This window comes from Emydura macquarii, unplaced genomic scaffold, assembly GCF_026122565.2.
Source record: "Emydura macquarii macquarii isolate MOO-44397 ecotype Brisbane River unplaced genomic scaffold, CSIRO-AGI_Emac_v2 contig_499, whole genome shotgun sequence".
Taxonomy (NCBI): Eukaryota; Metazoa; Chordata; order Testudines; family Chelidae; genus Emydura; species Emydura macquarii.
The window spans coordinates 137,526-161,050 of NW_027130636.1; the positions used below are offsets into that span (position 1 = coordinate 137,526).

General features: G+C 42.1%; 1 protein-coding gene across 6 annotated transcripts; it reads right to left on the reverse strand.

The window, feature by feature from the left end:
• Window positions 1-871: 871 nt before the first annotated feature.
• Window positions 872-22,910, reverse strand: RNF168 (ring finger protein 168). 6 transcript variants are annotated; one of them, XM_067538686.1, is made up of 9 exons: window positions 22,022-22,155; window positions 21,402-21,483; window positions 14,621-14,739; window positions 13,850-14,193; window positions 9,589-9,665; window positions 6,096-6,272; window positions 5,291-5,415; window positions 4,011-4,098; window positions 872-3,297 (listed from the first exon to the last, which is right to left on the reverse strand). In XM_067538686.1, exons 4-9 carry the CDS (start codon window positions 14,148-14,150, stop codon window positions 2,212-2,214), a joined length of 1,854 nt encoding a protein of 617 aa, XP_067394787.1. In that variant the 5' UTR covers window positions 14,151-14,193; window positions 14,621-14,739; window positions 21,402-21,483; window positions 22,022-22,155; the 3' UTR covers window positions 872-2,211. The 6 variants fall into 6 exon arrangements, with proteins under 6 accessions (XP_067394787.1, XP_067394785.1, XP_067394784.1 ...); XM_067538684.1 differs by lacking the exon at window positions 14,621-14,739 and adding an exon at window positions 20,729-20,842; XM_067538683.1 differs by lacking the exons at window positions 14,621-14,739; window positions 22,022-22,155 and adding an exon at window positions 22,802-22,910.
• Between the last annotated feature and the right edge of the window lie 615 nt (window positions 22,911-23,525).

Sequence of the window (23,525 nt, forward strand, 5' to 3'; positions counted from 1 at the left end):
TAGACTAGGCCTATTTCATCTGCAAAGCTAAAAAGCACCAGTGGAGACACCAATGCTGTAACCAAAAGAAAACAAGGGAAAAATAAAATTGCAGAAACCATCAAAACTGGATAAAAAACTTACAGAGGTAGTAGAGAGCTAGACAGGAAACTCCTTTTTTGAGCAAAGTCAAAAGGAACCAAAACAAAACACTGCAGAAGGTATAAGGCATAGGCAGTTGGCATTCAAATGGGGCTAAACTACCAGTGCCTCAAAGAGAAAAAAAAATCTTTGAAAGCTAGAGGAATTACAGTTCGTGCATGCTAGGGAGAGCTGAAACTCAAAAAAGCAGGAATCCAATCAAGATTTTGTTTTTAGAGAAGCATTTTAATGTAGGAAAAGGTTAACAGCTTTGGGCAAATAGATAGGATTAGTAATAGAGTAAATATACATTTAATAAGTATAAAAATTGAAAAGAAAAATTAAGGACTGGACTGGGATAGAATATAAGTTAGGGTATTTTATAAACAAAAATATAGTGAGTGAAGGCTTCTGCACAACGGTTGAGAAAGCAACATGGAAAAGTGGAGAGTGGTTTTGTTTTGGGGTTTTTTTGGGGGAAAGGAGGGTAATGTATCATCTTACCTATTGTCTTTGTTAGACTGAAAAGCTCTTCAAGGAAAATATCATTTATGCATGTGAGTCTCCTACCATGCAGCTATTATTATTGTTATAAATATCTGAAGACAAAAATCATTCACAGGTTTTGGGCTTGTCCCACTGCTTCTGCTTTCCAGAAATTATTTCAAAATGTTTACACTCAAAATGTAAAACACTAGTATTTTTAGTCTTCTCTAGGAAAAGAATGACAGAATAATTCAAGTTACATGGGTTGTGCAGTGTTGAAGCCCATTTTAATGGATGGTAAGTCAGAAGAAAAAACAGCAGCCGTATTATGACTTGGGAACGTCTCAGAGTTAAACCATGAAAAATGCTTCATCTTAAAGACTAAACTCAGAGTCAAAACACAGTTTTTAGTTTTTGTTTTGGAATTTTTCATTCCAAGAACACCCAAACTAACTATTATTCAAACAAATGTACAGATCAAAATAGGGTTCAAACATATACTGTGATCCTTATTCACTAAAAATATGAATATACATAGAACATCTTCATTAGTATTACTATAGATTAACATTTAGTTTTTTTAAAGACTGGCAAGTCAAACAAATTGTTGAGTTTTGTTTCCTCACAATGAAAACAAATAGTAAACTAGGAGTGTCAGAGAAGTAAGGAGGAGGAAGCAATGTGGGCAAATGAGAACCCTTTATCATCTGCAGCCTATAATAACTTCTCAGAGGCCAGATGTTTCTTGCATTCTAGATGAACAGCAATTCATCCGAATTATAAAACTCTGATATTAATTGCTTATTTGACCAAAAACATTTAACATGTACCAAAAAAAAAAAAACCAAAGGAGGAGGAAAATGGTTACTTACATAAAGGGATGATATCCTATAAACACAACAAAAAGTATAGGTAGTCTTATAACCAGTCAATTAAATTAACTCAAAGGTGGGAATAAACCTAGTCCTTATTCACAATTATTGATTCATTAATTATAATTTACTCCAAATTATAATCTGATTATTGTGACTCCTCTCACTGCCTCCCTCCCCCCACCACCTGTTGGTCTGGTGATGTTTGTGTGTTATATACTTTAGATGAAATTCAACATATTGCTGTAGAAAATTAAGTAATGTTAATTTAGCCATTATTTTCTATAGGAATCTATTTACAGAACTGTGGGAGGAAAACAAATATAACAGACATGGCTAACTGTCACATCCTCACCAGCCAATACTAATCAAGCATGGTGAGGTTCCAGATCAACCGGTCAACTTAATGCACAGCAACTGTGCTGATGGAAGCCTATAGTGATGTAGCTCTGTAGTGAGCAAATAATTGAAGATACAGACTAGTTTTGTATTTAGTTAAGAAATTAACTTAAAACTGATATGGTCTGGAGGAAAGGAAGGCATTAGAGGCTCCTTGGCTCAACAAACACTGTATAATTCTGAATGCATTTGTGCTCCAAAATTATCCTCCCTTAAACACAACCAACTTAAAAATAGCTGTTTACAAAAAGTATAAGCAGATACTGGGAAGGACATTAAAACACTCCTTTATTTCCCACCCACCCCATTGCGTCTTCATACTCCTACTGATCTTTTACTTTGAAACGGACCTTTTAAACATCTGAAGGATTGTCTTTTGCTTATTCTTGGGCAATAGTGATTGGATATCCTTTGAGTCACAGCTGTTGATGACACAGTTCAATACCTTTCCTCTTCTGACACTCGGTGATTTCATCTGGAGCTTGCTGGGGGGCTGCCAGTTCTCATTGTGGGAGCCTCTTCGCAGTTTCCGATGACTCATTTCAGTCTGGCTCTTGGGAGATGTCGAATCATTTGCCATCTTTTGACTTCCTCTCCCAGTTGGAGATTCCTCCAGAGTTGGAGATGACTTAGTGCGCAGAAGGTACTCATCTGGAGAGCCTTTCTTTCGATTTAATGTCTTTTGCTCCCTGTTTATCTCTCTTTGAAGTTGCAGAGCCAGAAGTCTGTCCTGCTCCTCTTGCTTATGTCTGTCATAAAGCTGTTTCTCCAAATCTATATACATTTGGACCTGAAGATCATTAACCTTCTCCTCTTGATCTTCAAAAGTTTCTGGAAAAGTTTTCCTCCTTTTATCAATCAAGCATGAATCAAATGCTGCTTCAGTTGGAGATTCTTGACATTTTCTTTTTGAAGTCTCCTTAATGTTCTGTAACATATTTTGTTTCTTTCCTTCAACTGAGCAGTTTGCAGTCACTTCCATGAGATTATGGGTTGCATCCCTGTTTTCTAATTTGCCAAACATCACAGAATCAACTGTTTCCTGAAGAGAAGAGCTAATTTCTGCACATTTTTCAAAGTCTATGTTTTCTATACATGTAGAGTTATTTTCAAAAGCACTTCTGGCTACCTCTCCACTGGAATAAGAAAGTCCAGTATCAGGTCTTTCCTGTTTTGTGACATTGCGAAATGCATTTGTCATTTCATCAACCTGATAGTTTGGATTTGGTATACCTTCCCACTCAGAGGGGTGAGACCCCACTCCAGGAGAGAGATTTAAGTAAGTCTGACATGATTCTAAAAATGAATCCTTAACATCTCTGTCTTGAACAGTGAAGGAAGTTTGTGGAGATAATGTTGGCATTTCCTCTCTATCCTTTTCTTGCCACATTAAGATGTCATTTTCAGTGCTACTATTTTCCTACAGAAAAGATAAGGCAAAACTCAAAACAAACCTATCAAACAGAGCGTGGTGAAAAGTTAATCTTCCAAAAGCTTTTACTTCTGTTCAGAAATGTTTACTATCCTCTGATAAGCTTTTATATAAATAGAAAATTTGATAAAATGAAAAGCAAGTTTCATTTCTGCTGACTGCGTTAACTCTGAAAGCTAGAGGATATTAATCTGGATTCTTCTTTGGCCTGTGCACCAACAGAATTATTAATCAAGTCACCACTGTAGAATACTTGTTGGGGATGATGCACCAGTCAAAATAAGCACAAGCTTGCCTTCCAGATGCCATGCTGAGTTCGCAGTTAAAATATTTTTTGGTCAGAAAAGTACAGTCTCATACATAAGGCGAAGATCTACTAAACAGGAGTAATTTAACAGGGACTTTTCTGACCACAATACTTGATGTCAGAGAATTAGAATTAATATTCAGATCTTGCAATTTTTCACAAACTAACAAAAATATATTTTGCCTAGTCAGTGATAGATTCAGTCTGTATGAAATACCTTCAGGGGCCATTTCTGAAATTATATTTAAATAGAACATTTACCTTAAGATGACAATGTGTTCATTTTTATGGCTAATTATGTACTTCCAGTCTATATACTCTCAACAAAAAGAAAAGAACCTGCAATTACTAATAAACTGTGCTATATATAACATCATATGAAGACATAGGTTACCATAGAAAAGGAGCTATTCCTGCCTCTCTCTCCTTTTTTAGAGCGCAACATTGGTACCGAGGCAGTGGGTGGCTTTGGAGATAGATACCTTAAGAGAAAGAAAAAAAAAGCACACATTAAGACAAAACTTTAAGCATCAAATTAAAGTCAGAGTCCTCTACATTTCTCTGAACCTTCAGATCAAGGTAGGTGAGTGTCCCACTTTTATCTTCCACGTTATCCTGTGGTGAAATATTGTAACTATTCAATAGCTTCCAGTTACCATAGATTACCAAAAAAGACATGGCATGCCAAAAAAGTAATACAGTTCACCACTAGAATCCAATGATTAAAGGATAACTTATTTTAAAAAAAAATGAAAAATAATTTATCTATAAGTCATTTTGAAGGTGATATATTGTATCAACAAGAAACAAATGCTTGGCATTATACTTTCCAAGCCTTCTTGAAACAATGAGAAATAGTTCATATGTACTTTAAAAGGCAACAATGATTAACCAGTGTGGCTACCAGCCACAGCTGAAAGACAATAAAGGGCTGAGTTCTCTGATCTTAACTGGAAGATTGGATGGTGTACAAGTCCATAAGGACTGAGTAACACTTCTCTGAACAGGTGAACTTAAAAAAGAAATAGTTAACAGAAACTGATCTTCAAGGAACAGAACTAAAGCGGAGTAATAAAAGGGGACACAGTAAGAAAGTTTAAAGAATATATCAGCATAGAATAAATTCAGCATAAGTAGGCCAATGAGACTACAACAGGATATAGAAGCAAAGACCAGTGATCTTAAAGTGAAGTTACAGTTGAGAGAGTCAACTATGCAAGTGTGGCATTTGTTAGTTAATAGATCTACTTATAGGTGTCAAATCTTATCTGTTTACTGATATTTTCACTATTTGCACTACAGCTATAGGAGAACAAGACTGATTCTGTCCTTGGCCGGGCATCAACAGAATTACTAACTGAGCTCCAATTGCAGATTCTATATTGCTATGTCATCTCTGAGGAAGAACCACAGCTTGACTTTCAGATTCCAGGCTGAATTTACTCTACTGACAACTAGAAAGTCCATCTTTTTACCTGGTACCTAAGCAAGTCTGATAAGTCATTGAGAGAATCAAACACAGAATGCCAGTGTACTATTTACAGTGGTACTTTCCAAAGTTTAGCCATACTTAGTAAGTTCTTTCCAGACTAAAAACCGTATTTCTCTTTTCATATGTTGTATATGTTATGGAAGTTTATCAACAAATCTTAAACAAAAAGATGGATTACTTACTTTTGGATGTCTCCAGAGTTGCTGGATTTGTTTTTTGTCTTGCATGAACTAATTGGAGATGGGCCAGATGCGTGACTGTTTGGAAGTAAAGGACTGCTGAAAATCTGTTCATCGGCAGACTTATTCTTCAATGACAGGAAACATACAGAAGTTATACAATACTGAAAATAAGTTTCCTTCTGTACACTGGATTAGTTATTTGCATGAATTCTTTGGAGCTAACAATAAGTATAGATAGGGAATTGCCCTCAACATGCATTAAATATATCTGGAAGCAGTGATATCAGGAGAAGAGGAGTTTTTCATTAGTGATAAATCCATTGCTTTTCATTAGTATTACCACAAAATAGCAGGTTATATCAGATACAACTGAGCAATGTACACCCCACATAGATAGATATTTCAGGGATTAGGATTTGTCTAAGTTACTCTTTCTCAAACACTGCCATTGCATTTTCCACTCTTAAGCACAGGATACAGATTTTAACTTCCTTGAATAGAGAGGAGCTCGTGGTATCCAAACAGGGGGTGGCTATGGCGGAGATTTTAAATCAACTACTGGCAAGTGCTTCAAGTGTATTTTAAATGTGGACATTTTTATATTCTTTTCTCTTTTGTTGGATTCTAAAACTTAATGCTCATCAATTAAGTTATTTAAGCACTGAATATTTAATGTTGGATTCCAATTTAAAATTTGTAGAATTTTTTTGAAATTCCTCAAAGATTTTTGCGTATGCTCTGGAACATATAAAGATCACTCACTTTGAGAAACACAATCTTCTAATGTCCCTGGAGCCACACTCACCAGACTGTTACTCAGTTCCCATGCCAGCTCTTCATCTCGTTTTAGCTGTTCCTCCCTCTCTTTTTGCCTTTCTTCTGCCAGCCTGTGTTCTTCTTCTTCCTCTGCTAGTAGCCTTTGAATGTACTCCTCACTTGCCTTGCTCTCCTCTTGTTCATGTGCCCTCCTCTCTGCCTCAGCCTGAAAGAGTAATTTTTAAAAGATCTCAAATTAAATTTCAAGTGAACCTGCAGACAACACATTTACACTAGAACCTCTCTACCTTGCACTTCATATGAACACCCCATAATTCACAAAAAAGGCACTCACTTTTCATGTTTCCCAGCAAAAATTTAATAGCAGAGTACTGTGAAACTTCAGTATTAAGACTTCATTAATTTTAGCATATACACAGGTCATAATCTAGTATACTATTAAGTATTAAAGCTTCAGTAATCAAAAGAATCAAGTACACTAATGAACTACCTTTTGATTCTTAGAAAATTGCATTTGTAAACTTGTTAATTTGCAAGATTCAGTGATTTGCAAAGGGTCTCCCAGTCTGTGTGAAAAGTTACTTACCTGCAGCTAGACTTCTCCAACTATATGAATCTACAGAGAATCTTGAGAAAAACATGTGCCCTTAATACAGCAGACTGGAAGCCATATTGCAAACACTGCTGAAGCTGTTCATCCTCTCATACAGCCAATCATTTAATGCAGGAATATGGAAGACAGCATAGCCCTCATCCCTTTCAATTCGTTTCTAACCCTTTGGAGCATAAAAAGAACTCTAACGGAGTTGGGTGGGCAAGTAGCGCTCTTGATGCAACATACTGAACTCCAGTTATGGGTTAAAATCTTTTCTTCCTTTAGGAATTACCTCTGCAGACTTTCTTTCTTGGGAGATCAGCCAGCAGAAACCACCACACAAAGGACTGAACAGCACTAAATGAAGACTTCAGATTGCTCTCCTGAACTGGGTATCCAATCTTGCTTCTAACTTGACAGAATAGTGTAGTGTAAAAGCAGTAATGCTTCACTGGCTTCCCATTGCCCTGTGTATCAAAATTAAAATTTTGTATCTGCTTCCAATGATTACATCAGGCACCCCTCCCAACCTCTCTTACATTGTCTCTGTTTTTGTATCCTTGTGACAGGGTGTATAAACCCAGCACTCAGAGAGAATGGGTTAAGGAACAACTCTGAGCCCAACAACCCTACTCAGCATGCAGAACATGCTCCAGGTGGAGGTGTGGCTTAAAAGGTGCCCAGACAGTTCAGAAAGGGGGCTGACCAGGCAGGGAGAAAGACCTGGCTTCAAGAACTCCTGAAGAATGTGGAAGTTGCTCCTCTGAGAAGAGAGGAATCAACCCACTAGAACCAAGACAGACTACAGGCACTGTGTTCTGCATTCCTTAACTACAGGCTAGAAAAGCTTGAACTATAGAGTGGAGATGTAGAAGTGGCCCAAGGAGGGCTGTCTTAAGATGCTCCTGGGTGTCTGACCTTGGCTACCCTCACAGGGCCCTGGGACGAAGACGAGTGGAGTAGGAGGGCCAGGATTCCCCTACCATCCTCTAACCACTAGGTACCATCTCTCTCAAGTGCCAACCATTGCAACCTGTTTCCATCCTTCCATCAATACCAGCCTTGACATTCCTCTAGTCTGCTTCCAAACATACTGTAAAAGGAAGGTTGCACATGATCACTGGGCTCACTCAATCTCCTTGTTGCCGTGATGAAAAACAATGCAGCCATCAGGAAAAGGTGGTACAAGAGCATTCAGACATTGGTTCAAATGGAAAATATATAAGCATTATTAGTACATTGTTTAATTCCATTTAGATGGCTCCTAACTTTGACAGTAAATATAAAGCAGGCCATTGAACATATTTTTTGACTGATTATTGAATATATTTATTGTTAGAAGTGTTATTGTAGCCATGTTGGTTCCAGGACATTAGAGACAAGGTGGGTGAGGTAATATCTTTTATCGGACCAACTTCTGTTGATGACAGAAACAAGCTTGTCTTATAACTGCAGAGGTGTTAATGGGCCACTTCACCTTGAATGGTCTCTTACAATATGTCCTAACTACTTACTGCAAACAATCTGTTCCACTTTGTATGTAGCTGTGACACTCTGAGTACCTTTCCCAGATCTGAAGAAGAGCTCAGTGAGACTTGAAAGCTTTTCTCTCTCAACGCAGAGGTTGGTACAATAAAAGATAATGCCTCACCTATCTTGTTTCTCTACTGCTGAGGTCTTCAAAGTGTGGGGTACGCCCCCATGGGAGGCATAGAGGAACACTGCAGGGGGCACGGGAGCCCCCACTGCCCCAGGGCTGCTGTCTCGTGGCTGAGAGCAGGGAAGCTCTGCTGCCCCGGGGCTCCCAACTCAGAAGCTCTGCCACATCCCTCAGCCAGGACTATGGCCCCACTCCCAGACCCAGCTGGGGGAGGGGGATGGATGAGTAAGGGCAGGCGTGGGGTAAAAGGTTTGGCGACCACTGCTCTACTAGATGAATAAAGACAAAGCCATTGAATAAGAGAATAAGCTGATATTACTGCTAATGAGATCCAGCTAGTAGCAGTCAGTGATACTAATCAAGGTAACACGTAAAAAGACAGGCAGGTTCCAAATGTCTACTATAAACCTATAGGAGCTGTTCCAAGCATGACGCTGGATATACATTATAAGACTTAGAGAAGCTATTTCTCAGCATGGATGGGTAGGTGTGTATTTTCAAGGAGGTTGATGTTTAATTTCTGGAGGCTTCCTAGATAATGTTCAGAAATAGATGAGATTCAAGACTTGCTGGGTGTTGTGCCATATCTATATGCCTAAGCCAAACGTTCAAATTCACAAGGGGATATGGATTCACAGTTTAAGACCAGAAGGGACCATTATAATCATCTAATATGACTTCCTGCATAACAGGTCACAGAACTTCATCCATTAATTCCTGCACTGAGCCCAACAACTTGTGGTTGAACAAGAGTATGTCTTTAGAGAAACATCCAATCTTTATTGAAAGACAAAGACTGAGAGTTAGTCACATCACGTTTCTTGGTAAGCTATTCCAATGGTCACCGACCCTGACTTAAAATGTACACCTTATTTCTTGTTTGAATTTTTATAGCTTTGACTTGCAGACATTTGATATTGTTATGCCCTTGTGTGCTAGATTAAAAAGCTCAGTAGAATCAAATACCTTCTCACTGAGTAGCTTCTTGTACATCATGATCAATCTTCTAACCTTCTCTTTAATAAGAAAAGGTAACTCCTTAAATCTCTCACTGTAAGGTGTGTTTCTAAACTTCAAACCATTTTTGTAGCTCTTTCCTCTTCAATTTTCTAGCACAGTACCAAACTTATCTTCCATTTTAGAAGAAAGAGGAGGAAAGTTACTCTAAATAAATCATCAAATACTGACATCTTCATATACATACAAAATTCAAATAAATCAATACTCAAGGCATTTACAACTTTAAACAGGATTTTCTAGACTTACCTTGCTAATCTCTGCCTCATATTCCTGTCTCAATTCCCCAGGTTTGCTTAGCTGATGCAGTGGTTGGGATATACAAACTAATTCAGAGAAAAAGAGAAGAGGAGCGTGGGGAAAACAAATGATCACTTTAGATATCTCAGATTTTTATAGAAGAGATTCTTTTCAGACCATAGCCCATTACAATTTCATATTATCCTAGTTTAACTTAAACCTACAACATGCAGAACAGAACCATATCCAATACTGCACCTTAACTCAATTGTGTCCAACTAGTGGGAATATGGAGTATGTTCCAATTCAGAGAGAAAGCAAAGACATCTCTGTTAATTGCTTCCAGCTTCTCTCACCCTTTATGAGGAAAATGGTTTCCTTACACAGCAGAATAGTACAACGTGAAAAGTAAAGATCTTGAAGTTGACCTTCAAAGGGAAAAATAAGTCTTTTGTTCTTTATGGTGTACAAAGACAGCCTGAAATGTGTGTTGTCCTGTTGCTTTGAAGCTATTTCACAAGATTCTCACTCTTGAGTTTTAGAAGTTCTTGACTGGATAAAACTCCCAAAGCTAAAATGTTGCAAGGCTTCATCCCCACATATCAACAGAGGAAACATTCCCATCCTGAACTGGCAGTGATACAGCTCACTCGTGTCCTCAGATGTCCGTTTCTTTTTCAAACAAATGGAAGAAATGTATCAATTCACTGCAGTACAGGTAAAGCCATTCAAACTCTGATGGCAATGGACAAGTGAGATTCCTGTAAGAATATTATCTTCAAAGAAGCAGAATTAAGGATGTCACACCCCTTTCTGATGAAGGATATGATGCCCCGATTACTTGTTTGAAATTTCTGGGCTTTCAAGCTCTGAAGGTCCACAGAGCAATCAGAACTACCTTTATTTTGCAGGTTTTATCAACAGAGCATGTTCATAGCATGTGCCTACAACTTTATCATTGCCTGATCTAGTGTGCATGTTCGCTCTTTTTATTAAATGGGACATTTCTTGAGCTACTTACTCTCCAAAAGTAATAGTCCTGTAATTTTCTTTTATCAAGATACCATAATAAGATTTTCACTCTCGATTAAGTAGCTTAAGACATCTCCCATTTAATAAAAAACACTCACTAGATCAGACAGCGATAAAATTATAGGCTCCTGCTCAAATAAACCAACCATTTTCATCTTTTTTAAATAATGAGAGAAATCAGGTCCTTTCAACTGCATGAGATAAATACAAATGCCTCAAGTATATTCTACCATGCCAGCCAACTCAGGCTCAGGGGCTTGGGCTGCGAGGCTATTTCACTGCTATGCAGACTTCCAGGCTTGGGCTGGAGCCCGAGTTCTGGGATCCTCTCACCCCGCAGGATCCTAGAGTGTGGATTCCAGCTCAAGCCTGGAAGTCTACACAGCAATGTAACAGCCCCACAGCCCAGCCCCCATGAGCCCAACTCAGCTGGCATGGGCTAGCCGTGGGTTCTTCTTTGCTGTGTAGACATACCCTAAGAGAGGTTACAAGCCTCAGCCTCTAAAGCTGAAAGGTTGTCAGAAGGAGGAAGCGACTACTGGGCACGATAGTGAACCTTCAATCCCTGATGCTGGGATGTCAGGGGTAATTTGTAAGACAATATACCTATAAGGCCTTTTCTTATTTTAACCTTTTCACTCTGTTTACTTTGTTCCTTTAGATAAACACTTTGTTTTGAAGAAGCTGATTTGAATCAGTGCATATACCTGCCTACTGGTCACAAGTCTTGAAGACAGTCTTTAGCAGGAGCAAAAACCTAGTTGACCCTGTTCAAGAAACATCGCTCGTAAACTGGAGTGCTCTGACCTGGAGATCCAGTTTAACAGTGGGACGAACTGCAGGTTCCCAGGCCTTTCCTCTTCAACAGGAAAGAGGTGAGGGGAGAGTCTCAGGCCCCTCTTAGCGAATACATTAGACCAGCCTCCTCTGGGACACTTCCTACATCCCGTTCTCTCTTTGGTTAGGGGTATAGTTCCCGCACACTGCTTCCCTCTCAGCAGAGGGTTGCTCTTACAGTCTCAACAATTCAGATAGTCATCTGGGGCTTCCCAGTTCACTTTCAGTGTCCGGTTGTTTCTCCTTGTTGGGGTGGGCTATAAAGAAGTTAGGCTCCTGGTCAGATCTCACCACATTCCAGACCCTTCCCCTGTAGATCGCTTTGTCCCAGAATCTACAGCCTGAGTATCTTCCTGCAGACATTCTCTCCTTCACTCTGCCTCTTGCTTGACTGTCAGAGCCCCTTTTAAGTAGATCCTCCATTTGGAGCATACTCTGTAGCTGCTGAGGGTCAGGACCTTCTTGGCCCAATGCTGCTCCACCACTCCTTAGCCTTAGTGTAAGTTCGGTACAGTCAATCACAGCCCCTGAACAAGTTTGTCTTCTGACATTTAAATACAGAAATAATTGGTTGAAAATCCTGAGGGAACCGGAAGAGTAAATAAAACCAACTGATATCATTGCAGCCCTCCAAAACCCTTTGGCTGGAACTTCCAAAGTGAATCTGAAATTGGAGGGTTAAGACCCAAGGCTGAGAATCCTATGATGATGGTATCTAAAGAATTCCACCCCTTCACCCCCCTTATTTTACTTTAGAAATATCAGGAATGTCAAGTTTGTTCTTCTCTGCTTTGGCTAAAAAACTTATTGAGGTTCTCGGACATGTATTGACCATAATAGAAAAGATTGGTGGGGAGGTAGGGAGAATTAAATCCTCAACATTAATCTTTTCTCCAAAGTATTTTACTTTAGAGTCCTGTGGCACCTTAAAGACTAACAAATGTATTTGGGCATAAGCATTCGTAGGCAGAAACCCACTTCGTTGCATTGGGTTTCTGCCCACAAAAGCTTATGCCCAAATAAATGTGTTAGTCTTTAAGGTGCCACAGAACTCTTGCTGTTTTGCTAAAAACAGACTAACATGGCTACCCTTCTGGAACTTACTTAATGCAGTGTCAAAATAACTAAGTTATAAACAGTCTAAGGGCAGGTCTGCACTTAAAATGCTGCACTGGCACAGCTGCACTGCTATAGCACTAAAGTGAAGATGCTCCTACACTGATGGGAGAGCTTCTTCTTTCAGCATAGTTAACCCACCTCCCCAAGAGGCAGTAGCTATGCTGACAGGAGAAGCTCTCATCTACATGGGGGGGTTAGGTTGATATAACTACATTGCTCAGGGGTATGGATTTTTCAGATCCCTGAGTAACGTAATTATACCAATATAGGTTTGTAGTGTAGACCTGGCCTAACTGAAAAAAAAAAATCAATCTTCATCTCAGTTAACCAGATTTTACTTCCTTGTGATTGTGACGTCAATCCTTGTCAGGACCTTGGCCTCGAACCCAGGCCCACTGGGTTTTTGGGAAGCACCATTTGCTGTTGTGCCACTCCAACATATTAGATTACAAGGGAATTCACAGACTTGGGTGGGCCAGCTTCCAGGGTTCCATGACCTACTTCCTGATTGGCCACACAATCTTGACCCTGATTGGTTGGTGATCATATATAAACTTCCTGCTTCCCTTCTGGCCTTGTCTGAGCAAGAAGCCATTGCCTGCTAGTTGCTACTCAGACTCACCTGACCTCTCCCGGATGCCTTGGATCTGACCCTAGCAGCCTCCTTGCTGTCCCTTCTCCTTGGACTGGATCTCCTAGCAATCGGATCCCTTGTGTGAACTCTGACCACCAATTGGGATTGTTCGTTGACCTGCCTGACTCCCACCCATTACAGTAGACTATCCAGGAGTCTCTCAGGCTGTGCCTACTCTAAGAAAACTCAAATTTGTAATTAACCACCAGTGTCAGCAAAATGTAGACAAGGTCACCATGTCACCCATATGTTGGTAATTAAAAAAAAAAAAAAAAAAAAAAAAAAAAAGACCCAAGCACCATTTGAACTTGCAGCCTGCTCTATTATCACCACTGGTACTTTTCTTTGCATGGACAAGATGCCCATTTTTTCTCTAAAACGCAAAAAGAACAAATGTGCAGTTCTGAAAAAACAAACATGTAGCCTGCCTTCTTTATACTACATAAAAAAGGGCACAAATCCATATCTTTCCTTTGCAAGTCACCTTTAATTTCAGCAAATTAGTGTGAGACTGCATTTCCTGGATGATTCAATAATTTAGCAGCGCCAGCGAATACTTTTATGATCTCATTTCATGACATTCAAGCTCACTAACACCAATTACTTTGTTACGGCAGACAAATACAAGACAAATGTCATTTTACTTACTGTCCTCTTCCAGATCCTGTCCATTTACTCTGCGTTGGCATTCTTCTGGGTAATTCTTTTGAATCCTTTCCCATAGTTCCCAATTGATAAGAGTATTTTTGCGGGCATTATATCGTGCCCAAGAAGAGACCCGTCGACGGCAAAAAGGGCAGCACAGACTTGCCTTTTCTACTGTCAACTGGAAACAAGAGTTACAGAGAGTGTGGTTGCATGGCAGGGTCACTGGCTCCACAAAAATTTCCATGCAGATTTGGCAGATATAATCAGTCAAGGAAAGCAGAGCCTCAGATTTCTTTGACATTTTGATTCCAAGTAAGAGAAGGAGGCTAATTCAACATCAGTATCTGCAGCCAAAACAAAAACACATTTCTTAGTTGGTACTATCAAGAATACAATTTAAAACAGAGTTAAAAATGTGTGCTGAATAATGTATTAAAAGGCTTGAGCTATCACAATGTGTGCTTAAATCAGCTATTTTTGTTCATCATCCCCAAGATTCCAGATTTGCAGAGTAAACTGAAAATCCTTCTCAGAGTCATTTACCCTCCTGAAATAACTGATACTACATCAGTAATCCATGTTACACAAAATGCTTGGAAGTGAACTACAAAGTTTTGCACAAATCCTGAATGTGCTATTGTAAAATTCCAAAACAGGAAAAGAATATATGCAGGGCTTGAAAATTTACATGCATCCACTAGCTAGTGTGAAAAATACCTTTGCCAACACACCCCTTTTTCTCCAATGAAGTTATGCCCTTTGTGACACTACCTGTGGGAATGGGGAGTATGCTTAACACTCAGGTGAGAAGCCAAGCCCATCCTCCCTTTTTCTCCCAGCAGCTCAGTTCAGACACAGGGAGGTTGTTGGGATTTCCACCAGAGTGATTCCTTTAATTAAATGGCAGATGAAATTCAACGTTTATAAATGTAAAGTAATGCATATTGGAAAACAATCCCAACTATACATACAAAATGATAGAATCTAAATTAGCTGGTTCCACTCAGGAAAGCAATCTTGGAGTTATTGTGGATATTTGTCTGACATCCACTCAATATTCAGTGTCAGTACCAGAACATTAGGAACCATTAGGAAAGGAATACAAAATAAGACAGTAAATATCATAATGCCACTATATAAATCCATGGTACACCCACACCTTGAATACTGTGTACAGTTCTGGTTGCCCCATCTCAAAAAAGATGTACTAGAAATGGAAAAGATACAGAGAAAGGCAACAAAAATGATTAAGGGTATAGAACAACTTTCATCTAAAGAGAGATTAAAAAAACGGACTATTCAACTTGGAAAAGAGACAACTGAGGGGAAATATGATAGAGGTCTAAAAATCATAAATGGTGTGGAGAAAGTGAAGAGAAAGTATTATTTACCCTGTCATATGACACAAGAACCAGGGGTCACCCAATGAAATTAATAGGCAGCAGGCTTAAAACAAACAAAAGAAAGTACTTCTTCACACAACACAAAGTCAACCTATTGAACTTGTTGCCAGAGGATGTTGTGAAGATGAAAACTAACTGGATTTAAAAAAGAATTAGATAAATTCATGGAGGACAGGTCCATCAAAGGCTATTAGCCAAGGTCAGGAATGCAATCCCATGCTCTGAGTGTCCCTAAGACTCTGACTGCCAGATGCTGGAACTGGATGTCAGGGGATGCCTCACTTGATAATTGTCATGTTCTGTTCATTCCCTCTGAAGCATCTGGCATTGGCCACTGTCGAAAACAGGATACTGGGCTAAATGGACCATTGGTCTGACCTAGTATGGCCGTTCTTAATCATGCCTAGGGACTTCATCTTTTCCATCCTCCAACTAGTAAGACTATATATTTGAAGCCCCTTACTCCACCACTATTGGAAAAGGTGAGCATTCTCTCCTCTCTTTTTCTGTATTTCCCAGCTTGCTAGATGATGAGGATAGTGATTGGAACATTTCCAATATTGTATGTATTTCCTAGTCTCTGGTTTGGAATCCTCTTTCTCAGTCAACAGCTCTATTAACTGCATCATGAAATCAGTCCATTCTTGTCTGTTTAACTGTTACTAACATGCTTCTGAATACTAGTAAAGAAAACTGACTAGTCTGGTCAGATTTAACCATTCAACCTGGCAAAACTCTGAACAGAAGCATAGGCAGTGGGATTGTCTGCAGACTTAGGGAAGTAATACTGTTCTGAGACATATCTGGAATGTCATTTCACAACTATAGAGAATGCTTTATTTTCCAAAGTGTAGAGAACTGCCCTTGCTCAAGAAAGCTTCCTACTTACCACTGGCATGTGTATTTTCTGAGTCCTGATGTTACTACATTCCAGTTTTTAAACAGTCTCTTTAAAAGTCAGCTTTTTTGACAAAACAATGCTGGTGTACACACTGCAATCACTTTCCTCCCTCCCTCCCTCCCTCCCCCCACCCACTGACAAAACTGCCCTGTTTTTTTGACAAAATAAAACCACTTCGATGAGAGGTGTAGAATTTTTTTCACCCAACTTAAATTGAAAAAGTGTCAGTGTAGACACTGCGGTTTGGTTGTGTTGCAGAAAATGGCCTCAGGAAGTGCCCCACAATGCCCATCCTGATGGCTCTGGCCATCAATTTGAACTCTGCTGCCCTGCAGCCACCCGCTCCTCCCTCTTTAATGTCCCAGGAATCTTTGAAATTCCACTTCCTACTTTGTCAGCATGGAGAGCTCACATCGCATCTTCCCAGTTGGCCATGGCAGCTCCATGCAGCAAATGCTCTCCCACTTAGAGCACACCAGAGTTGCTGGACCTGATCGGAATTTGGGGAGAATCGGCCGTGCAGTCCCAGCTCCACTCCAGCCGAAGGAATTATGATACCTACAGCCAGATTTCTCATGCCATGGCAGAGAAGGGCTATGAACTGGACACGCTGCAGTGCCAAGCGAAAATCAAGGAGCTGCAGCAGAGCTACCAAAATGCCAGAGACACAAACCATTACTCTGGTGCAGAGCCAAAGAGTGCCTTTTCTACAAGGAGCTGGAAGCCACACTCAGCGACGATCCCACCTCAACCCTCAAGACACCCGTGGACACCTCCGCGGCCCTGGGGCCAGCAGACACCAGAATCAACCTTGATGAAGAAGTCGTCAATGAAGAGGTGGAGTTGGAGGATGACCAGAGCCGGGGATTGGTTTGTTTGGTGAAGCTGGGAGTCAGGAGCTGTGCTCAACCCCGAAAGGTTGCAGCCAGCCCCAGCCCTACAGCTCTGGCATGCAGGAAGCAGGGGAGGGGAGCTCTGGTAAGTGTTTTGGGAAGCTGATACCGCTTGTGTACAGGAGGCACGGGGGTCCTTTGCTTTGCTAAATCACAGAGGTAGTTGAAGGGATAGAAATGCACAAGAGTAGCTGTGTTTCCATGTGCTTTCCCATTTCCTTGTGCGGCTAGACAGTGCAGCTGAAAAGCATGTTAATGCACACCAAGATTTCACAGTGAGATCTGTAGGAAACTTTCTTGCACATACTCTCCAATTCTCTGTCTCAGATTCCTTGGCAGAGCGGCTATGTTCCTTCCCCCATTGTAGGGCACTTTCCCACGCCAATCAGCAATCACTTGTGCAGGGACCAAAGCAGCACACAAATGAGCAGCATAGGGACCCAGATTGACGCCGTTTGCATGGAGGAGATGCACCCTAGCATCCCTGTGTACTCTCAAGAGTGAGATATTGGCTTCTATGGTCCCCGCCTGTGGAGAATGGTGGCACAATGTGAATTTTTGTCCATATGTACCTGTATTTATGCCCCAAGCAACAGAATCTCTTCCGAAGTATGATTGCCCACACAACCTCTGCAAAACTCACCATGCCCAGGCTGACCACAGAACTGTGCTCTTCCCATGGGACAGTGAGAAAGGGTGTGTTTAACAGTAATGCATGTACAGTGTTACAGCACCCACAATAATGCTTTTGTTCATTGCTTCTTATGCTTGCACAGATGTGATTTTCACAGCCAAAACCCCTTCACCAGCAGAGCACCTCCAGCCTGATAAGGAAGGAGAAGCAAGGAAGACATGTTTCAGGAATTCCTCCTGTCCTCTGAGGCAGATAAGAGAGAAAAAAGGGCATGGAGACAAACTCATAAAATAGACAGACAGGAAAGAAAACCATGACCAGATGATGGCTGGTCATGAGCACATGATCAAGGCCATGGAGGAGCAGACAGAGGTGCTAAAGACAATTGTGACACTGCAGACAGCGTTCATACGTGCTTGTCCCCCATTGCAGCCACTACAGAACTGTTTTCCATGCACCCCCCAAACTCCACACAAACATTCTTACCAGACTCCCGGCCCGTCTCATTACGACTTACATCCAGCTGTCATAACTCGCATTGCCCTCACTCCTTTCTCCCCTCCAGCCCAGTGTTTGTGTTGTGAACAGTTTTGCATTTAATAAAGACAAGCTCTGAGAACAATAGGTACTCTTTAAAGACTTTCCCCTGCCACTGATGCATAGCTCAAGCTGGATAGCATCTATAGCATGGCACAATGCTGTTAACAAAACACCTTATTGTTCTCATTCTCAAAATGAGCGCGCAATGCCTCCCTGACCCAAATAGCTCCCTGTTGTGCCCCTCTAAGACCCCTAGCATTGGACTGTTCATATGCAGATGCAAGGCAATCCGCCTCTGCGGTCCAATCCAGGGACAAACTTTGTGCCCTTAGCTTTGCATAAATTATGGAGCACACAGCAGATGGTTGTAACCAGGGGAATATTGTCCTCATTTAGGTCTAGCTTGCCATAAAGGCACCTCCAGCAAGCTTTTAATAGGCCAAAGGCACATTCAACAGTCATTTGGCACCTACTCAGCCTGTTATTGAAGTGCTCCTTGCTTCTATTCAGATTGCCCGTGTAACTGTTCATGAGCCATGGTATTAATGGGCAAGCTGGGCCTCCCAGGATCACTATGGACATCTCAAAATCCCTGACTGGAATCATTTGGTCTGGAAAGAAAGTCCCCATTTGTAGCTTCCTATTCAGGCCAGTGTTCCTGATAATATGTGCATCATGTACTTTTCCTGACCAACCACACTGATGTCAGTGAAACGCCCATGGTGATCCACAAGTGCCTGCAGCACATTGAGGAGTACCCCTTTCTATTGACATACTCTGTCGTAAGATGGTTGGGGGCCAAAATTGGGATGTGTGTGCCATCTATTGCCCCGCCAGTTAGGGAATCCCATCACTGCGAAGCCATCCACTATTTCATGTACATTCCTCAGATTCACAGTCCTTCGCAGCAGAATGCAATTAATGGCCCTGCACACTTGCAATAACACAGCCCAATTGGTGGACTTCCCAATTCCAAACTGATTAGCGATCGATCGGTAGCAGTCTGGAGTTGCCAGCTTCCACACAGCGATCACCATGCACGTCTCCTCTAAGAGGGCAGCTCTCATTTGTGTGTCCTCGTGCTGCAGGGCAGGGGCGAGCACCACATAGAATTCCATGAAGGTGGCTTTGTGCATTCGAAAGTTCTGCAGCCACTGCTCATCATCCCAGACCTGCATAACAATGCGATCCCACCACTCAGTGCTTGTCTCGTGCATCCAAAAGTGGTGGTAAACCGTGTGCAGATGCTCCATGAACGCAAACGGTAACACAGTGCTGTTTCTTTGCATGTCACGCAGCAGGACAGATGCCTCAGATTCCCATTCCAATTAGGAGCTCATGATATATTGCACAACCCCCTGCGATATGTTTAGAACGCTTACAGCAACATTGGAAAGCAGTGCAGGATCCATCCTTTCAGATAGTGATGGCAGGCAAGCAGAAAACACGGGGCTTTTGAAAAATGCCACAAAATGCAGCCAGGAATGCAATGATTGACAAGACGGAAATCAATGCATCATGGGACGTTGAGCTAGCAACCATGTTGCCTCACGATCCTCTCCCCCTTCCCACAGTTCGTACAAGACGGTGGCAAGTTGCACAGTGGGATAGCTGCCCACAGTGCACTCCTCTCACTGTCAATGCTACAGTATCAAGTGTGGCTGTGCTTTGGCGAAAAAATGAGTGCTGTCTGGACGAGCACCAAGCTCTGTAATTACAGTGCTTTTTGGTCACCAATTTAACTACCATCAACAAACCTTTCTAGTGTAGACAAAGCCTGAGTAAATTCCCAGGTATGAGAGTCAAATCTCTTCCAGAGCCCACACTTATCCCCGCATTTCACAGCTCCCAGTCCTGCATTCTCCAGGAAGAGCCAATCATTGTTCACAATGCCCCTAGCCAAAGCTTCCCACTGTTGAGCACTGATTCATGCATGAATCGCTGAAGCATGCATTGTCTTTCTGGACCCGTTCTTGACCTGTGTTGGTTTCAGCCAATTCTTTAATGATTTTATTCATGCTACCCAGACGGGGAGGTGACACACATACCTATGTCTCTTCATCTGCCCTGAGAGCAAATTTAGGCCTTGTCTACGTTAGCACTTATGCCAGCAAAACTTGGGGGGTGCAAAAAACTCCCCCCTGAATGACATCAATTTTGCCAGCATGAGAGCTTGTGTAGCCACATTATTTTGACGGGAGAGAGCTCTCCCATGATATAGGTCTGCCCACACAAGCACTTAAGCTGGCAAAATTTATGTCACTCAGGGGTGTGTTTTTTCACACACCTGAGCGACAAAAGTTTTGCCAGTATAAATGCTAGTGTAGACAAGGCCTTAATCCTTTTCTCCCCACTGGGTAGTAATGCAAAATATGGAAGGAAACTGAGGTGCACGGAAGATTCATAAAAATATGACTGAAAATTCCCACTTTGTCACATCTGAATACAACCATTACTCAAAATTAAATCAAAATGTGTATTTTAACAAGATTTGAGACTTTTACCTACTCAAGATCCTGAGCTTAAGACATTCTAGTTCTTCTGAGTGATATCAAAAGTGCTATAATCAGATGTCACTCAATTCAGGCACAGAAAAAGTCAACAGCTCACATTTCTCAGGACCTAAGAGAGGTAATTTTATTAGAATACTATTTACACTTTTTAAAATAATTGCATGTGCTTTTCTTTTACCAGAATCTCAAGTTTTCAACTTTCAGTAAAGGCTTTCCAGTTTACCTGAACTACACTTTTCAAAAAAATCACAAGTACATAATCAAAATTAAGCTAATATTGCTCATGGCAACCTCAACATTTGAGTAATCGGACAACCAAATCTTTTTGCATCTGTATTCTCACGTTACTTTTGCCATCTGAATACACAATTATATCACAATTGTTGTTTTGTGTCAAGTCTTCATAAACTTAAGTCCTCCACTCAATCAAGGTTTCAATACATTGCATCCACGTCCTTTAAAATCTGCTATTTGTACAGGACCTCAATTTCAGCATCATCTGAAGTTAACCTTCAGTGTTGTTCTGTGGATCAGCAATGGCCCTTGCTCAAAAGGATGGATCTATCAGATGGATAAACTATCTGGCTGACTAATTTAGGGCTAAAAACCTAAAAAGAAATAATCAGGACTGAAAAGCATGCGTATAAGTTAAACGATAGGCTGTATACCTTTGGTTGTCCGACTATGACTTCTTTGTGACACTCTTATGGACCATCGCACACCTTCCTCGCACCATCTCGTCTAGTAGTACTGTGGAACACAAAACCATTTCACAGGCCATGGTTTTTAAAAAAAAACATACAGGGTAGATCAGTGACACTCAGACTGAGGCTCAGGAGCTGCAAGTGGCTCTTTGCAGTACATGATATTAAAACACTATATGATTGAATTATTAACCAAGCAAAGTTATTAAGCAATCAGGCTGCCTTTAGTAGGTTATTAACCAATTGTAGTTGATAAAGTAACACTTGGCCGGTGTTTTGCTATGAGAATATTATGGTCTGTGTTTTTGCCCACAGGAACAAGAACAGGGTGTCTGATTTCAGCAGTTACCCCCCACCTGTGTTTCTTGGCCCCCTGCCGTGCAGGGCCTCCTACCCCGCAACCTGCCCCTCCCCCGCGGGGACCCAGAGGCTTCTTCCCTCCACCCCACTGCGGAGAGCCCAGGCTCAGAGACTTCTTACCCCCATTCCTCCCGCCTTGGGGCTGGCCCAGAAAGCAGCACATGCTAGGCCTGGGGACTCTACTCCCCGCCTGCCCTGGCCCGGAACTACAGCCTGACACTCACCGCCCGCCCGCCGGTGGGGAGGCGGCACCCGCTCGCCCACCGTCCTCAGCCCGAAGCCGCGCACGACTCGCGCGAGCCCAACGAACCCTACGCTCCGAGGAGCCCTCCCGGCCGCGGTCGGGCCTAAGAAACTGATGACGTCACCTGCTGAGGCGCGCGCGGGCTGACAACACCGTCCAGCCAGTAGCCCCCCGCAGTCAGATTGGCAGTGGTTGGGCTAGGCCCCGCCTGTGGCCTCGCTTCCAACCAAGGCGGGCCGCGGGCCGAGAGTACTTCGCCCCGCCCCGCCACGGGGGGCGGGGTCGGGCCGGGAGGACGTACGACGTCGACGAGACAGGCTGAGGCGAAGTGACGGGCCGGGCTTTCCCCATCCTCAGCTGGCGGCTGAGTCGACCCCAGCACTGGCAGGGCCGGTAGCGGGAGGCAGGCAGGGATCTCTCCCTTGGGGAAGGGAAGGCGGCGCGGGGAGGTGACTCAGGCGGGGCTGCCAGGCGCAGCTCGTGGCTCGGAACGTGCCCTCACCCCCGAGCTCGCCTGCTGCCGGAAGAGGCCAGGGCACTGCTGGGGCTGCCCGCCCCTGAGAGTGGGTCTTGTGGGACAGTGAATGCCCCTTCCTCCACCTCTAGCCCCTAGTCTGCTCTGGCACTGCTGCTGGCAGAGTGGGGCAGGGAAGCATGAGCCAGGCTATAGGTGGATTTTAGGCCAGTTTTGGGTGCAATCCCACCTGATGTGATGAACCATCTAGGGAAATGTGGGCACACTACTGGTTGAAAAACCTACCTCAAAGACTAGTTCTCGCTGGTGTGCTTGTGCTGTGATACCGGGAGGGTGTATCTAACAGGGTCCTGCAGGTAAAGTTACCCCCTTTGAAATGCAAAAAAACTAGCACCCTCCACCCCCAGGCAAGCCTGCCATAACCCCAACTACAAGGCAACCCTTCCTTCAACAGCCACTTATAGTATCTAGAGAGAACACATATAGATGAGATTAATAACATCACCTGTCTCCTCACCCTTGCAGGACTCCTTCGCACGTGCAATGCACTTGTGTGTTAGTGGGCAGTCAGCTGCTGTATTTTCAACAGTTTTGATTTGTTATCACTTAAACTGTGGAAGTGGGAATGCTGCAGCATCTTTAGTTGGAAACAGAAACTTTTAACATTAGAGATCCAGTGTACTGTGATTATAATGCAAATCTTTAGACCTGCATTAAAAAAAAAAAACCCTGGCAGATTAAATTATTTTTCTGGCAACTGGCAAATCCATAAAAAAAATGATCAGGCTGGCAAAATACTGGCCAGGTGGTAATCCTGCCTGCTGGATTCAGATCTGGGTCCAGTACTATTTGATATTTTTATTAATGACTTGGATAGTGGCATGGAGTGTGTGCTAATAAACTTTGCAGATAACTCAAAGTGGGTGGGGGGCAGCATTTGCAATGACCTTGCCAAATAGGTAATTGATCTAAACTGGGACCAATGCTATTCAATATATTCACTAATAAT

Excerpts from the sequence above, each read along its gene's own strand:
- RNF168 (XM_067538683.1), bottom strand. The coding sequence starts at position 14,150 with ATGTCAAAGAAATCTGAGGCTCTGCTTTCCTTGACTGATTATATCTGC. Across the intron at positions 9,666-13,849 it reads ACAGGATCTGGAAGAGGACA|TTTGTATATCCCAACCACTG; the intron begins GTAAGTAAAATG and ends TCTCTGAATTAG. Across the intron at positions 3,298-4,010 it reads GGAATAGCTCCTTTTCTATG|GAAAATAGTAGCACTGAAAA; the intron begins GTAACCTATGTC and ends TCTTTTCTGTAG.